At 40.8% G+C, this 17,747-nt stretch overlaps 2 protein-coding genes across 6 annotated transcripts in view; one reads left to right on the forward strand and one right to left on the reverse strand.

The window, feature by feature from the left end:
- The window catches only part of ENTPD7 (ectonucleoside triphosphate diphosphohydrolase 7), a 48,011-nt gene extending 45,124 nt beyond the window's left edge, over positions 1 to 2,887 (forward strand). For both annotated transcript variants that reach the window (XM_054503560.2, XM_054503561.2), the window contains exon 13: positions 185 to 2,887. In XM_054503560.2, the coding sequence (XP_054359535.1) occupies positions 185 to 416 (232 nt within the window). In that variant the 3' untranslated portion in view covers positions 417 to 2,887. The remainder of the gene's footprint in view (positions 1 to 184) is intronic.
- Positions 1 to 17,747, reverse strand: part of LOC129045182 (cytochrome c oxidase assembly protein COX15 homolog) — a 37,278-nt gene that overhangs the window by 9,355 nt on the left and 10,176 nt on the right. Inside the window, exons 6-9 of one of the 4 annotated variants that reach the window (XM_054503563.2) lie at positions 16,755 to 16,836; positions 14,087 to 14,241; positions 12,079 to 12,192; positions 5,634 to 10,460 (exon numbers count right to left, since the gene is read on the reverse strand). In XM_054503563.2, coding sequence (XP_054359538.1) covers positions 10,329 to 10,460; positions 12,079 to 12,192; positions 14,087 to 14,241; positions 16,755 to 16,836 — 483 coding nt within the window. In that variant the 3' untranslated portion in view covers positions 5,634 to 10,328. Of the gene's footprint in view, positions 1 to 5,633; positions 10,461 to 12,078; positions 12,193 to 14,086; positions 14,242 to 16,754; positions 16,837 to 17,747 lie in introns of those variants that run through there. The other 3 variants (XM_054503566.2, XM_054503564.2, XM_063670139.1) reach the window with 3 other exon arrangements.

The raw sequence follows: 17,747 nt of genomic DNA on the forward strand, positions 1-17,747 counted from the left end.
ACACAGAAGGGTTCCTGGGGCGGGGGATGTTCTTCAGCTTTGCCTGCTCTGTGGAGCTGGTGTCATAAAATGTTTATGTGGATGGAATAAATGTGATAACACTACTGGGCCTTTCAAATCAGTAAATGTCTCCCTCTGAAACTTAACAGTTTTTTCCACCTACAAATTCTTAATTCTTCCCTAGGGATCTTCGGCAGGAAGGTGTCCGACAAGCCCATGGTAGCTGGTTCCGTCTCTCCTTTGTATACAACCACTATCTCTTCTTTGCCTGTATCCTGGTGGTGCTACTGGCCATCGTCCTATACCTTCTGCGGCTACGACGAATTCACCACCGACAAACACGAGCCTCAGCTCCATTGGACTTGCTGTGGCTTGAAGAGGTGGTGCCCATGATGGGAGTACAGGTGGGGCCGTGAGGCTGGACCAGGACTAGAAAAGTTTGAGCACCCCCGCGTTGCTGCTCATTGAATTCCTCCACTTTCTTATATGGCCTCAGATGCTGTGATGTCTGACCTTGTGGATATTTGCCCTTGGAATTTCTACTTTACTTTCTACCATAATTCCTTCTCCGTACCCAGGTCTTCTCTGAGAGAAGCTATAATTTAATCTGTGAGGAACTAAATGACAGGAGATTGGTGCTAATACCAGGGACCAAGCTTTGTCCAAGTGAAGCAGGCTTTGACTCCTTCTGAGAGGTCTGATGTGTTCCTGGAATCTCACTTTTTCTTCCCTTGCTAAAGCATGAAGTTTGGCATTGGGCACACTGGAAGCCTGGTTGAAATGAAAACTTGTAGCATCTGATACAAAGCCAGAGACATTCTAGCAAGTGCAGCAGCCCCTTCTTTCTCTGTAACAGAGATATCATTTATGTGGAGATCCACAGCCTTTAACAGGGATCCAAGATCTTTGCAGTTCAATGGACCACATAGGAATTTCCAGGCACCAAAATGATATAACTTCCTTGCTTACTTGACAAAGAAGCCATCATGGGTGTGATCCAAGATCCCTGTCATAGTGTTGATGATGTTAGTACATGACTTTAAAGGTTAGAACCCCTTCTAAATGAATGGTCTGTGGAAGATTTAGTATCTATGCCTGGTATGACGAGGATATAAAATTTTTCCATTTTTATGTGCCTCACAGGCCGTTTGGGCATTAATTTTGCTTTTTGAGCCTTAAGTGTGTTAGTAGGATGGAGAAACTGTGATGGGGACTGGGAACCTGGATTTTTCTGATTTTAGGTCACTGTTCCCTGGGCCTGTTTTTGTGAGCCCTTACACAGGAAGGTACAAAGAGAGTTCTTTCATTTCACTGCGAAAATCAGTATGTAGTTTGGGGAATGTATTTGGGTTGTTTTTAAAGAAAAGGGGAACAGAATCAGGAGACTGGGCAAAGGCAATAAAATCAAAGTTCTTATTAATTATTTCTGAGAAATAGAAGTTTCTCAATTTCTGACTCTTGGAATGTCTGAAAGGGAGCAAATTTGGAATAGATCAATCTGTTAATAAGCCATCTGGCAACTTTCAGAACCTCTATTAAGAGATTGCTGAGTCACAAACAGCACTTCAATTAATGAAGCAAGAGGAAAAGCCATAATAATTACATCTTCACCCACTACCCTTCCAGAGCTTTGCTTCTCCTCCACATTTAGCCATTAAATTGCATGAGGATTTCTCTTCATCAGGGTCCGCATGGAATCTTTCTTATATTTTACCCTTTCCTACATGTAGCCTTGAATGTCCTGTCCACGAATATGCTCCCAGGGCTGGGAGCATTTTCTTTTCTTTTCGTCACCTTTGATTTCTGGGATTAGATTAATAGGGGAAAAAGTCCCTGGCTTTAAAGAAAACAAAAGTAGAATTCTTCAAAAATAAATTTCATACTGGGAACAGAAAGGAATTAAATGCTTCATAAAACAGGGAAAAAGAAATTAAGATCATCCTAGAAATAAACTAAGATAAAAATAAGTATACTGACCCTTGGTTGGTAGATAAAAAGATGACCAGTCTTGTATTGTTTTAAAATTAGATAAACATGGATTAAGCATGCAGACTCTGTTCCTTTTTTTTTTTCTTGGAGACAGGGCCTCATGCTGTCACCCAGGCTGGAGTGCAGTTGTGCAACATCATGGCTCACTGCAGCCTCAACCTCCTGGGCTCAAGCAGTCCTCCCAACTCAGACTCCAGAGTAGCTGGGACTACAGGTGTGTGCCACCACACTCAGCTAATTTTTTATTTTATTTTTTTAGAGATGGAGCCTATGTTGTCCAGGCTGGTCTCAAACTCTTGGACTCAAGCAATCCTCCCGCCTCAGCCTCCCAAAGTGCTGGGATTACAGGCATGAGCTACTGCACCTGCCCTCTGTTTCCTTTGGAAATCTCTTACCTTTCATTAGGGTTTCTTTCATAGCAATTTCCTTTGGTTTTTAAGACTTCTACATTGCTTTGATTTTCTTTTATTATCTGTGCTCCGTGAACCTTATGAACGCTGCTTAAAAATAATGTCAAAATACGTTTTAGCTGCCTACTCAGGTAACATTTTCTTTTGCCCTCATCTTGGTTTCCATATACTATTTTTGTTTTTTTTGTGAGATCTAATCAGTGATCTAGTCAGAAGCTACTTAACTGGGTAACAGTGATCATGTTCATGTGCTAAAAATGAACTTGAAACAGGGAAGTAGTGATTGGTCCAATTTGAAAGCTCTTATTAGTATTCTTCATCCTGGCTGTAATAATAGCCATTATTTGTTATGCCTTTGTTATGTAGCAGACACTCTTAAGGATTTTATGTGTATTATTCAAATTGCTATTACTGTTCTTTTTATAGTTGAGAATCTCAGGATACCTACATTTATCACTTTTTCAATATATATGTATTTCTTATTCTTATTTTGTCTTGGAGTATTTAATGTGTTATTTCCTGTTCATTACTTTAATATTATGGGATCTAGGCTTGTCTTTATTACCATGAGCAAGGTCTCCAGGAGTTCCACAGTACTGAAGGAAAATTTTATCATATCCCTCAGAAGAACTGAATATTTATTATTGGTATGGGCTCCTTTGTTTATTCTATTCTCCCAATTAATAGATTTTAAATGAAATCTCATTAGCTAGAAACAAAAGCTACTTACTCCTTGCTGAGGGCCAATTACTTAAATATATTTCTTCCTTATAATAAAATAATTTGCTTCTAGGAGGAGAAATCTATCTTGTCATACCCTTTGGTTTTTAAAGATTTCTCTTCTATTTGCATTTCTGCACTTTGGTGGTTCTCCCATGAAGATAATTATGGTGTCATAAAATTCACATTCCACTGGTTCCTTTGAATCTTACCAACCACTCTTGTTAACAGAGACAATGAACCTGAACTGTTTTAGCACTCTTGTTATTACTGAGACAGGTCACAAATGTCAAAATAGGAGTCCGTGGCTTGTAGTGATGCTTTTTAGTCTTGTGATAGCACAATCCATCACTTTCCCCAAAATTCTTGTCACAAGAACATAATGAAAAATACGTAAAATACCCATTTATGTGGCATTTCATTCACTTAAGTTGCGGTTAACTCTAAGCCAAATTATACCATTTTTTCTCTCTGTACTTTAGCTCCTTGAATTTCCTTAATCTGGGAAACTTTTGTTCCCACACCAAGGAACAAATTCAGGGGGTACAAGTGCAGGCTTGTTACATGAGTATATTGAGTGATGCTGAGGTTTGGGGTACAGATCCCATCACCAGGTGGTGAGTATAGTACCTAACAGTTCTTCAATCCATGCCCTCCTCTCTCCCGCCCTGCTATAGTAGTCCACAGTGTCTATTCCGGTCTGGGGAAGTTTCATCACTTTCCACCAATCTTCTATTTATTCTCCAAATGTCTTCCAAAGTATCCTGCCCCAACTCCTCCTCATCCTAAGAGATTCCTTTAACTTCAAGATCATATCCAGTGATTGCTGAAAAATGTCTGCCATGCACTTGCTAAGCTAGTCTTTTTAGGCATTAACATTTATTATCACATCTATATTTACATTTTTGAAATAATTTATACTTCTCACTGGTATCATCTAAACAGATGCTTCTCACAGTTTTATGTTTTGTTTTTTTGTCAGGGATGAAAGACAAGTGAGTGGTATCACTTAAGGGAAAGAACAGTAGGCTTAACGAATAGCAGACCTGGATTCTAGTTCTGGCTTTGTCATTTACTAGCTCTGGTACCCGAGGCCCATCACTTACCATCTCCGGTTCGGTTCTCATCTATCAAAGTGGCTAGACAAGATTAGAAACTAAAGGCAGAAGACAAGGTAGAAAAATCGTATGATTTTGGGAAGAGCATTTTGTCCTTTGGTTTAGAAGACCAGGCTGCCCAAAAGAGCCTCCTATTTTATCCATAACCCCGATGATAAGGTTGGTGGGAACGGAGTTTCTAATAGCAATCATAATAAATTTCAGAAGAGTTTTAAAGCTGGGATTTTAAAGGTCTTCTGGTCAACCCCCTTGATTTATACGGGTGATGAAAATGAGGCCTAGAGCAGTTGTAATATGTGCAAAGTCATACTGACTGGCCTCCTAGGCCCCAGTTTTCTCTGTAACACAGACACCCCAACTACTTTGTCAGCTACGATGAAACAGAATCTTTCTACAAGTGTAAACAGAATCTATTCTTTATAAAACAACTGGCCACAACTAACCATGCCCAATCTTTACAACTGCTTGTAACATTCATTTATGACTGCTTTGCTCACATTTAGGAATAAACTTTGAAAAAAAATACTTTTTGTTAGAAATATTGCCAAGTTTTCACTACATCTATTCTTGTTCCTGTATTTCTTTTCGTACTTTTAAATTTTATACATCTTTTTAAAACAATTTTATACAATTTCCTTTACTACAACATCCAAGCAATTCATTAGATGACTACAGCCTAGATGAAGGTATAAATGCCTATTACATCTACCTCATTAAAGAACTTCGTTGTAATTCTTGGGCAGTTTCCAGACTCTGTTACAGAAACAGAGGGTTGTTTCTTTTTGTTGTCTTTAAACTTTTCGAATTAATTCAAAACTAGTATCTAATTGTCCTTTTTGCTGTGGTATGTGGTGTAATGTTGATTGGGAATAAGAATTATGGTAGAAATAGCAGATGTTTCAAATTCTCCCATATTAGTCTCTTAGGGACGCTAGCTCCAGATTCCAGCCCCTGGGGCAATAACTTGTGAGGATTTTCCTGGTGTTACCAAAAATATTGCTGTTAAAAAACTAAGACTCAAAACCAAAAGTTGTGATTAATAATAACAGGGTTATTAGTCAATAATATTTTGATTAATACTATAGAATAGCAAGCAGATAATATACCTCAAATTGAAAACTTTTAGGTTGTGTTCTTGGCTCATTCTCTCATAACCTGGATCTAAGTTGGAAAGCTGTGGCACCCTGTTTGGGTGTCCCATCTACCCTGTTTTCTGTTTCTGCAGATGGCTTGTTCAAGCTTCATTTTAAGCCTGCTCTGTCTTACTTATCTTATATCCTAATAGACTTCTCTTGTGTTATTACACATTTCTTTTTTGCTCTAATACTTCATTATTTTCCAGTTTGTCAGTACTGTTATCAGAGGGACGAGGAAGGAATAACACACCAGTTGACCATTTTGTTTCTCTGAAAATCTGAGCAATAAGGAGATCCTTTTATTAATAAAACTGAATCATTACTCATACTACAAGGGCTTTCACTTTTAAAATGTAATCCACCATTGCTTGCCATTTTTATGAAAACCAAAGTTGAAAAGTTTTCTGAATCACAGGCTATGTATAGCCACACACGCATGACTTCAGGCTAGCATAAAGACATGTCTGCTCCTGAGCCTCTTCTTTTAAAGAAGGGCAACCACTTGTATACCCTCTGGTGGCCACTCCTCCTTCTCCACTCCAAGGCAGCCCTGGTACTTTCCTAAGTGGCCCCTCCTGCAGAGCACTTGCCGGCATTTGGCCTGCTGCTGGTGAAGACCACCCCTTATTAGCTTCATAAATGTCTTTCTGCAAGCAGGGATTCCAGACACACACTTTGGTTTCTACTGTTTCAGTTACTGTGTTGTATTTGAAATTCTCATTCCACAATTTCCCTTTAGTTGAAGTCCTGAAGTACATGCCGCGTCTCCCCCTTTACTTCTACCTTGATCAATGGCCTCTGCAGAGTGTGGTGAAAGACATCTTTTTATTATGATCTACAGCTAGACACTCTACACTTTAAAAAACCAAAGGCTGCCTGTATTACATTGCTTTGGGGAGTTGTTAAGACTGTTTTTCTACTGCTTCACATTAAACAATAATTTTGTTGAATTTTGAATTCTTAAAATTCTCACTGACAAACATTTTAGGTCAGTGTTGAGGAAAATGTGTGATGCATGTTAGAGAGGTGATGCATTCTCCCTTACGCAGGGACATGGGTATATGTGGTACGTATGCTGATATATAACCCACCATTCATCCCAGGACCACAAGCGTAGCTGTAGATAAACTGGTTATCCTAAAATCATGATTATCAGTGTTGATCTCTGCAACCAACATTGCTTTAGGGAGTTGCTAGTCATCACCCCTGCTACAATAGATAGTATTTGTCAGTCTAAGTTATAGATAAAAAATTCTAGGTTGACTGATTCAGAAAGCCATGTGTTTTAATTTCGTTCGTGTTTTAAAAACAATGGACACAAGTGCAGAGAGACCTTTGAAAATATTAAGGGAAATCTATTTAATCCTACAAGTATGTGATGACTTTTTTTTTTTTTGGGACATCAATCTGTAATTATCCATTTTCCATTCATGCATTCACTAATTCAATATTTGATATGTGTCTGGGAGTGCTGGGAATAACACAAATACAAAAAAAAAAAACCTAAGATAATCATTCACCAGAAGCTCATAGATATAATACAGTTATATAGCTAAATGCAACCAGTTTTTTTTCCAAATGTATTCATCATCTGTAATAAAAGAAAAATGAAGTAAAACATCTGAAACCTTAACTCACTCACGAGTTGCTACTTCCTTGGAGGGAACTGTAGAAGCATTAATATATGGTTCTTTGGGTTGGGTCATACTGCCCTCTGCTGACTCAATTAACTAAGGACAACCTGGGTTTGAGGATCAGGAGAGGATGGTGTGGGAACCTGCCTCAGGAACTACAGTTCCCTTTCTTTGAAGGATTCTATCCAGAAGAGACCATATCCTACTAACATACTAACAGGAGCAACATAGCAGATCAAATGATAAGGTGGGGTGGAAATTAGAAGGGAATGGGAATAAGCTAGTCAGAACTTTCTAAGGTAACTAGGCTATTAGGACCTAAGCCAGTGGTCCCTAGACTTGTCTGCACATTGGGATCACCTGGGGAACTTTAAAAATATGCCTTTTACTGCCTCCAGGGATTGTGACTTAATTGGTCTTAGATGAAGCTTGGGCTTTGGGATTTTTCTAAGATTCAAATAAGAGAGAAGTTGGGAATCTCTTCTAGGCAACAGCATAAGCCCACCCAAATTGACAAACTGTTTTGCTAAGAATCACCTGTGTTAGTCGGCTTGCATTGCTATAATGAAATACCTGACAATTTTTAGAAAGAAAAGAGGTTTATCTGGCTCACTGTTCTGCATAGAACTGTATAGGAAGCATGGCGCTGGCATCTGCTTCTGGTGAGGGCCTCAGGAAGCTTACAATCATGGCAGAAGGTGAAGGGGAGCCAGTGTGTCACATGGTGAGAGAGAGCAAGCAAGAGAGGAGGAAGTTCAGGCTCTTTTAAACAACCAGCTCTTGCATAAACAACCAGTGAGAACTCACTCATTACTATGGGGATGGCACAAAGTCATACATAAGGGATCCGCCCCCATGACCCAAATACCTCCCACTAGGCCCACCTCTAACACTGAATGTCACACTTTGAACATGAGATTTGGAGGGGACAAAACATCCAAACCATATCACCAGCTGAGAATGGCACACTACAGGTCACAGAAACTTACAGAGTACTGGAGTTGAAAGAGAACTGAGATCACCTAGTTCAGAGACTAAAAATGGGAAACGTTAGGTCATTTATGGCTCACAGACATGTTAAGCCTGCATAACATTTTTTAAAATCTTGAAATTAGTTCCCAACACTTAATTGAGAGCTTTCACAGAAAAATCTAGATATGTGGCTTATTTTTACAAAACAGAAGATTTGGTGACTTAAACACTGTAAAATTAAACATTTATATCTGAATCCAGCATCTCTTTTTGCTTTGTAAATGAGGTCAAGGATGAAATCCAGATGTTCTCCCTTTGTATTTGTATTGTCACTGTATGGAATCTAGGTATATCCAAGGAAAAATAAACTTAAGATAAACTTATTTTCCTTATTTCAAAAAGCAAAACAAAAACCCAGAAGATCTAACAACCCTGGACCTGTAGAGTGGCAGCAACAGACCAGAGCTCAGCAGTATAGTCCGAGCTGGGGCACCTGCTCGCCAGTGTTACTGTCTCCATCAGCCTGACCCCAGTGAGCATTTGATTTGGTCTACCCTACTCTTGCCTTCTACAGAACTAAAACTAACTTCCTGCAACTTTCACCCATTGCTGCCAGCTCTGCAGCATAATGGAAGCTCATTCCCTCTTCTGCATGAGATGGCTTCAACTTCTCAAGGACAGGAATCTTGCTCTCTCCCCAGATGTTCTCTTCTCCAGTTAAATATCCCTAGTTCCTTCAACTATTCCCTGTGTGATAGGGGTTCTGGACTCCTCACCATTCTGGTCTCTTCTTCTGGATACACACTTAGTGGCCATCAATATCTTGCTTAAATTTGGTACCCAGAGTGAAATGCAGTATGTTAGGGGTATTCTGACTATGGCTATGACACTTCTACTGATAAAACCTGAAGTACCACTAATTTTTCTGTGTTATATAATAACAACATGAATACTAGTTGGTTCATATTGAACCTAAGGACAACTGAAATCCCCAAGTCTTTTTTATATGAAATGATATAAGGCCAGGTTTCTTCAGCCCAAACTTATACAACTTATTTAATTTAAATGAGTATGTTACATTTCTAATCTGTTTAATTTCATCTCGATGGGGTCATTCTGGGACTGTTTTCAGTTGCCACTGTCATCTATTATATTAGCAATATTGGGTTACTCCATCCTCAAATCAGATGTTTCTGATGCCTTCATCCAAATTACTGATTTTAAAAGTAAAGTTGAATAAGACAGAGCCCTATGAAATATCAATAGAGACCAAAATCACATTAATTCAGCAGTCAACCATTTGTTTAAATATCTGGATAGATGTCCATGTACTACACCATCAAGGCCATATTTTTCTTATTACAAAGCTGTTAGGAAACCCTCTCAGGAACCAATTTATACTGTCGATTCCATTCCTCTTTCTGACCTTGTAATGTTAACAGCGTTAACAAAAGAGGAACTAGCTGGGCATGGTGGCCCATGCCTGTAATCTCAGTACTTTGGGAGGCCGAGGTGGGCAGATTACCTGAGGTCAGGAGTTCAAGACCAGCCTGGCCAACATGGTGAAACCCCTTCTCTACTAAAAATACAAAATCAGCCAGGCATGGTGACTAGTGCCTGTAGTCCCCCAGCTACTCGGGAGGCTGAGGCACGAGAATCACTTGAACCTGGGAGGTGGAGGTTGCAGAGTGAGCTGAGATCACACCACCGCACTCCAGCCTGGGCAACAAGAGTGAAACTCCAAAAAAAAAAGGAACTATTTGGCGATTACCTCTTTTTCCAAGTACTTAAAAACCATTTTGCTACATATACACATTAAGCTTGTCAAAATTTGCAATTTCCCGATTTCTGAAAATCAGGATATTAGAAGACATTAGCTTTTTTTTTTTTGCTGAAGACCAGCTGGCTACTTTGGGTATGTCAATCCTATCCTTTCAATCTTCACCTAACGGAAGTGAAGTTAAGATCATAAAGAAATTCTATTTAGGCAGAATTAAGGATTCAGGAGAACAAGGAGACAGAAATCATCCACGTAGAACCAAGAGCTTGCCAACACTGAAAAACCTGACACAAAGCCTGTTAAGCAGCAAATGGCAGACATTTCTTTCTCTACATTAAAACTGATTTTCAACATGAAAAGCAGATTTAAAAGTGAATGTTTAGGGTAACCACACTTAATGCATTCTTGATCCAGTGACTATCTCAAAACAGGAAAAGATTTTTAAGTAAGTTGACCATTTGGAAACCACTTGGTATGTCAAGGTCATCTCATAGAAAAGCCCAAGTTCTTATGATCTCTGAAGAGCTCTCAAAAGCAGTCACAGTCCCAGGAGGCTGGTCCTCTAAGAATCATTTTGGGACTCTTCGGAGTTCATTCATCAGCCAAAGAGCGCCAGTGAGCAAAGCCAAGGAGCCTGACTGGTGAGTGGCGGCCAGAGGAGTTGGGACATACATCAGCAGCGTGCTGATGCCCAAGCCCACCTGTCACAAAGGAAAGAAGGCAATAGGAAAGGCAGTAACCCAAAGTTCACATTGAAAATGGCCAGGCGTGGATAACCACACACAAACCTCCACATCCTCCTATCAGAGCACTTAAAATACACACATTTTTAATTTCACAAGCAAATATGCTTACAATGAAAGAAATTCTAACAAAATTGATAAACCTAAAATTCCCCTTATTCTTCAATCCATCCCGGTTCCCCAGAGTAGTCACTGTTACCAGTTTCTGCATACTTGTACTTTAGTATGTTTGCAGAGAAATATATAGTTTTGTGCTTTTAAAAAACATATTGTTCTGTCACTTGCTTTTTTTCACTTAGCAATATACAGTACGTATTGAGATCTTATTAAACTGCTGTGCAGTATCACACAGTATGGATATACCATAGTTTTTTTTGTTTTGTTTTGTTTTGAGACAGAGTTTCACTCTGTCTGCCAGGCTGGAGTGCAATGGCATGATCTCGGCTCACTGCAACCTCCACCTCCAGGGCTCAAGCAATTCTCCTGCCTCAGCCTCCCAAGTAGCTGGGATTACAGGCGTGTGCCACCACGCCTGGCTAATTTTTGTATTTTTTAGTAGAGACAGAGTTTCACCATGTTGGCCAGGCTGGTCTTGAACTCCTGACCTCAGGTAATCCGCCCACCTCGGCCTCCCAAAGTGCTGGGATTACAGGCGTGAGCCACTGTGCCCGGCCCATAGTTTTTTAACTATTTAGGTTGTTTCCAATTTTTCACTATCACAATTCTATGATGAATTTTCTCATACAAAAGGTCTTTGTGCATTGGACTGTTTCTAGGACAGACACTAATAAGTCCATTTGCTGGGCCAAAGAATTATCCATTTAACTTTTAAAAGATATTGCCAGCCTGGGTGACAGAGTGAGACTCCGCCTCTAAAAAAAAAAAAAGATATTGCCAAATTGCCCTCTGGAAAAAACTGTACTAACTCATGCTCTCACCAAGAATATTTGAAGGTATCCATTTTCCCATGCCCATGGCAATACCTGATTATCTTTTTTTTCACTGTTTTCCAATTTGATAGGCACAAAATGGTACTTATTTTTTAAATTTGCTCCTCTCTGATTATAAGTGAAGCTGAACGGCTTTTCATGTTTACTGGCCATTAATCATTGTTTCTGTGGTAATTGTGTATTAATGTCCTTTACTTATTTTCCGGTTATTAATCTTTTAATTTATTATAAATATGGAAAATATTTTCTCCTAGTCTGTCACCTTTCCTTTTTTTTTTTTTTTTTTAAACAGACAGGGTCTCACTCTGTTGTCTAGGCTGGGGTGCAGTGGTGCAATCTTGACTCACTGCAGCCTCAACCTCCCTGGCTCAGGTGATCCTCCTATCTCGGCCTCCCAAGTAGTTTGGACTACAGGCACACACCAACATGCCCATCTAATTTTTGTATTTTTTTGTAGAGATGGGGTTTTGCCATGTTGCCCAGGCTAGTCTTGAATTCCTGGCTCAAGTGATCTGCCCACCTAGGCCTCCCAAAGTGCTGGGATTACAGCCATGAGCCACTGTGCCCAGCCCCTTTTTTAACTTTGTATTGGGGATACTGTCAGAACAAAAAGAAGCGGTTTATACCTGTGTATATGCCAAAGCCAGCAGAGTCACTGCTGCCATCTTGGTCCTTCTAGGAAGGGGAATTCTCCGAGACAGGAAGTAGAGCACTGTAATGGCAGTGACTGAAGTGATTCCCTGCAGGGAAGAGTGAGTCTATCACATTAGATAGAAGTGCCAGGTTTCTACTCACCTTACACATATCTCCTCTAGAACCTCTCAGCAACCATGAAGTACTTTCCTGTACCAGTCACAGAGAACCTCCCTGCAGTCCCACCCTGATTACTCCTCCACAGGCTGTCTCTTCCACCGTCCTCTTCTGCTTGCCACTTAAACGTCGGTATCACCCAGGCTCCACCTAAGATTCTGTATGTACCACTTTATACACCCTCACTCCCAGTGATCTCATCCACCTTCCAATGTGGGTGTCCCCCACATTTTTAAGTCATTCTTTGCATCCTTATCCCTAACCATATCTCTAATCCTATATTCTTAAAGCAGGGCTGATCCCAGCACATGAGGGTTATTAATTTCCTGGGCTGTGAGTGGAGAAAAGTGCTGGTGCTGCCAGCTGGTGCTAAAAAAGACCTAAAGTCTCATTTTCATTCCTATCTCTTCAGAACAAGGGTCCAGGACTGGCAATAATGGTCCCCTTCCTCTCCCACGGTATCAGGGAGAATGTCTTCTATCATATTTCTACATTTATTTCACTTCGTTTCCTTTTCAGTGCTGTCCACAATGACAATTTCAACCAGGCTTTACTTATGCTAAAATACTGTGTGCAGGTGGGGACTCAGCCCACACCAGGGAACATGCCTCAGCCCAGCCCCCGTTGGACAGCTGAGCCCTCTGGCCCCCTCTCTGTGGATGTGCTGCTCTCATCTCACACTCAATATGCCTCCATCTGAAGACATCCTCCCACCTCTAGCTCCACACTCATTCCGAGGGTCCCATCCCTGTAGGTCATGTTTCAAGCATGCTGTAGAAGAAACTTTGGGATTTCACTGGATCTTTCTTCACCTTTATTCCTGACAGCCAATCTTATTAATTCTTTTCATTTATTTATTTATTTATTTATTGTAGAGATGAGGTCTCCCTGTGTTGCCCAGGCCGGTCTTGAACTCTTGGGCTCAAGCGATCCTCTTGCCTTAGCCTCCCAAAGTGCTGGGATTACAGGCACGAGCCATTGCGCCCAGTGCTCTTATTTTTAAATTAAATTTAATTTTTTAAGAGACAGGCTCTCACTCTGTCTCCCAGGCTAGAATGCAGTAACGTGATCGCAGCTCGCTGCAGCCTCAAACTCCTGCTCAAACAATCCTCTCGCCTCAGCCTCCCAAAGTGCTAGGATTATAGGTGTGAGCCACTGTGCCCAGCCTCTCTGTTCCTTTAAATTCTCTCTCAAATGCATCATTCTTCTCAAGTCCCACTCCCACCATGTAGGCCCCATCTCCATCACTCTCCCTGGCATTGCACAGCAGCACTATGCTTCTCATAGTCTCCTTACTGCTCATCTTTCCCCGCTCCAATTCATCACACACAGGCCTCCAAGCCAATCTTTGAATGGCCCATAGCAGACCCTCAAAACATATTAGCTTAAATAGAATGAAAAGTACTGGTGAAGCTCCTGGCTCCTTTAGCTTCTGGTTTAGCTCCGAGAGCCACGTGCTTAGCAGCTATGGTCTCCACATTCGCTTCTCTACTCAACCACATTTCTGCTGAAATGACTTTCTAGGTACATGCAGGATTGAGGGAGGTTATCACTTGCCAAGTGGTAAAAGGCACATTTGAACTTTAAGAAGCTGGCAACGTCCTGAAAGCTAGAATTTGGCTGGGGTGGGGGTAGGGGGACAGGGGTGAATAATGAGAACAAAGACATTAGATTAGAGAAATGGTCCTAAAATTTCTTCCAAAGAGAGCAGGAAATACAGTTCCTGCTCTACCCTCTCAGTGTTGCCATCAGTGCTTCACTGACACCCCAAAGCCTATGATAGGCTCCTGTGCTCTCTGGCAGGTAACCACCAACTACACTTACCAGAATCCGGTGATCAAACTGCACCATGGTGGGATTCTCAAAAACATTCCTCAGGATGGGGGAGAAGGTAAAGAGGTCCTCCGGGATCCAGGATTCTCCCATTTTGGGAAAGGAGTTGTAAACAAGCCCAGCATCTAGCCCTGCCACAAAAGCGCCTGTATTCCAAGGTAAATGGTATTTATTAAAATGAGAGGATGAAGAGACCAAATACTAGTTCTGACATAGAAAAAGTCTGTTATCCCAGAGTTAAACTAAGGGAACAGTCAGAGAATAATAGACAGATCTACAACAGGAGTTCTCCAACAGGGAAGATACATCACAATCACCAAGGAAACTTCAAATCTCTGCATCCTTACCTGCTCCCACCCCAAGATTCTGTTTACTCTAGAGAAATGGAGTAGAGGCTGTGGTGTGGGGGGAGGGGGAGAGGCTTATTAGCTTAGAAAAATTCCCTTAGTGATTTTGATGCCCTCCTCACCCCGCCACTGAGTGCTACTGATTTATTTTAGAAATGCTCTCCCACAGATGTCTGCATGACTGACTCCCTTACTTCCTCAGCTTCCACTCAGACGTCACCTTACCAAAGAGATTTCTCTTGATGATCCTATATAAAATGGCACTCCCCTAGCCCACTTTCTGTCTCCTGACCCTAATTTATTTTTCTTCATGGCACTAAATATCATCTAGCACATTATGTTTCTATTGTGCATTATCTGTCTTCCCCAAATGCTCAATAAATATTTGTTGACTGAACACGGAAGTGAGAAAAATCCCAAAACTTATAAACTAAATCCTGGATAAACAAATAAAGAGGGTATTCATGAATTAATGGATGTCTGATCCATTATTTATTATCAAAGAAAATCCAGAAATGTTTGGGTCACACTCCCTTTTTTCTTTTTTTTTTTTTTGAGACGGAGTCTGGCTCTGTCCCCCAGGCTGGAGTGCAGCGGCATGATCTTGGTTCACTGCAACCTCTGCCTCCAGGGTTCGTGCAATTCTCCTGCCTCAGCCTCCCGAGTAGCTGGGACTATAGGTGCCCGCCCTTTGGTAGAGACGAGGTTTCACCACGTTGACCAGGCTGGTCTCGAACTCCCAACCTCAGGTGATCTGCCTGCCTCAGCCTCCCAAAGTGCTGGGATTACAGGCATGAGCCACCACGCCTAGCCTTTTTTTCTTTTTTTGAGTCAGGGTCTTGCTCTGTCACCCTGGCTCGAGTGCAGCAGTGCAATCTCGGCTCACTGCAGCCTCGACCTCCTGGGCTCAAGCAATCCTCCCATCTCAGCCCCCTGAGTAGCTGAGACTACAGGTGAATACCACCACACATGGCTAATTTTTGTATTTTTTGTAGAGACGAGGTTTCACCATGTTGCCCAGGCTGGTCTTGAACTCCCTGGCTCAAGCAATCTACCTGCCTCAGCATCCCAAATGCTGGAATTACAGGTGTGAGCCACCATGCCCAACCCACTCCATATTTTTTTTAAATGTCCCTTATGAAGTAAAAATTCATGCTCTTATGCCAAAAATAAAAGTGTTGGGTGGCTCTCTTGGTTTGAATCAATATTATTTTTATTCCAGAGCAGTACTATCAATAGAACTTTCTGTGAGAGTGGAAGTATTCTATATTTGTGCCATCCAATATACTAGCCCCTAGCCATATGTGCCTGTGGAGCATCTGAAATGTTGCTAGTGTGACTGAAGAACTAAATTTTAAATTTTATTTAACCTTAATTAATTTAAGTTTAAATATCCACATGAGGCTACAGGCTCTTCTACTGGATAGTGCAGTTCTAGAATGAGAGCAGCAGAGGTGGAAGTGTGGTTTAAAGTATGAAAACAGCCAGGCATGGTAGCTCATGCCTGTAATCCCAGCACTTTGGGAAGCTAAGGCAGGTGGATCACCTGAGGTCAGAAGTTCAAGGCCAGCCTGGCCAACATGGTGAAACCCCATCTCTACTAAAAATACAAAAATCAGCTGGGTGTGGTGTTGTGCACCTGTAGTCTTAGCTACTCGGGAGGCTGAGGCACGAGAATCACTTGGATTTAGGGAGGCAGAGGTTGCAGTGAGCTGAGATTAAGCCACTGCACTCCAGCCTGGGCAACAGAGTGAGACTCAGTCTCAAAAAAAAGAATGAAAAAATCCTGTGTTGGTCTCTCTGTGCCAATGAACTCTCCACCTGCAACCATCTCTGCGGGCAAGCCTTTTGTCTGACCCATCTTGATGTAATGTGATGATAACAATAATGTTTATATATAGTAACAGCTAACACTTATGTAGCCTTTGCTACATGCCAACAACTATTCTACACATTTCACATTTAGCAGTCATACTGTTGTCGTAATCTCCATTTTATAGATAAGGTCTCTAAGTCCCAGACAGGTTACAGAGCTTGCAAAGGTCATATAGTTCACAGGTAGTGAAGCCAGGATTTGAACCTAGGCCATCTGGATCTAGGTAGATGTTCAATATTTTTGTTCAATTGACAGTAAACTAGAATTTTTGGAAGAGAGAAAGGAACAGGAAACAGAGGGTGAAGATAGTGAGAATGAGAGAAACAGATGTGAAAAGGAAATATAAAGATGCAGGAGGAAGGGGCAAAGCATTAGGCAAGAGGTTCCAGCTTAGAGTGCAATGCAAACAGGTCATCTTTGACGAGCTGAGTCCTACCTGAGAGGGCCGTAAGGAACACCAGACCTGCTGTTCCATGAGCAAATCGTCTCAACTGTAGGAGTTGGCGGGTTTCAGGCATCTAAATAAGAAAAAAAATCATTCAGTTAAACTGTGTTGCAGGAACAATGAGAGGCAGCAAAGATCTCCAAGGCCAAACCCAAGTGACAAATTAAGATCAGATCTTCGCTGACCCCTAGACTAGGTTAAGTACTACCGGCAGATATTCTGTTCCAACATGCACTGTATTTTATTGTAATTATACATTACTATCTGTTTTCCCTTCTACCCCATAAGTTTTGTGAAGGCAGGAGCTGCCATCTTTTTTACTAGAGCAATCTTAGCCTAGTGATTGGCACATAGATACTCATTATGTATCTGTTCAAAAACTGAATGATTTACATTATTCAGGAAACAATGCTTCATCACGGTTGAAAGGATGTAGCTTAAGATCAGGACTGGATTTTCATGTGTGTGATATTAGTGTTTAGCAAATATAGTCAGAATCAAAATTGCATAAAGTGCTTAGAGATTCCTGCATTTAGTGTTTTTGATAAAATCAAAATTTGTTTTTATTCTTATTACCAACTTCTAATACTAATAAGTGAATCATCAAATATGAATAAGAACTTTATAAACAGGTGACTATGCTACCCTCAAATGGCTTACACTCTACTATATGAAAAGTTAGGTATCATTACTAACATATTATAGGACAGTATATCAGCACTGTCCAATAGAACTTTCTGTGATGATGGAAAAGTTCTACAGTCTACCTAAGGAGAGCTTGAAACATGGCTAGTATGACTGAAAATTAAATAAAAAATTAATTTTATTTAAATATAAAGTTTAAGTAAACAAAAAGCTTATGTAAATAAATTTTATTTCATTAAAAAAATTTTTTTTCTCACTTTGTCACCCAGACTGGAGTGCAGTGGCACAATCTTGGCTCACTGCAACCTCCACCTCCCAGGCTCAAGCGATTCTCCTGCC

The sequence above is a fragment of the Pongo pygmaeus genome, chromosome 8 (genome assembly GCF_028885625.2).
Source record: "Pongo pygmaeus isolate AG05252 chromosome 8, NHGRI_mPonPyg2-v2.0_pri, whole genome shotgun sequence".
NCBI classification, from domain to species: domain Eukaryota; kingdom Metazoa; phylum Chordata; class Mammalia; order Primates; family Hominidae; genus Pongo; species Pongo pygmaeus.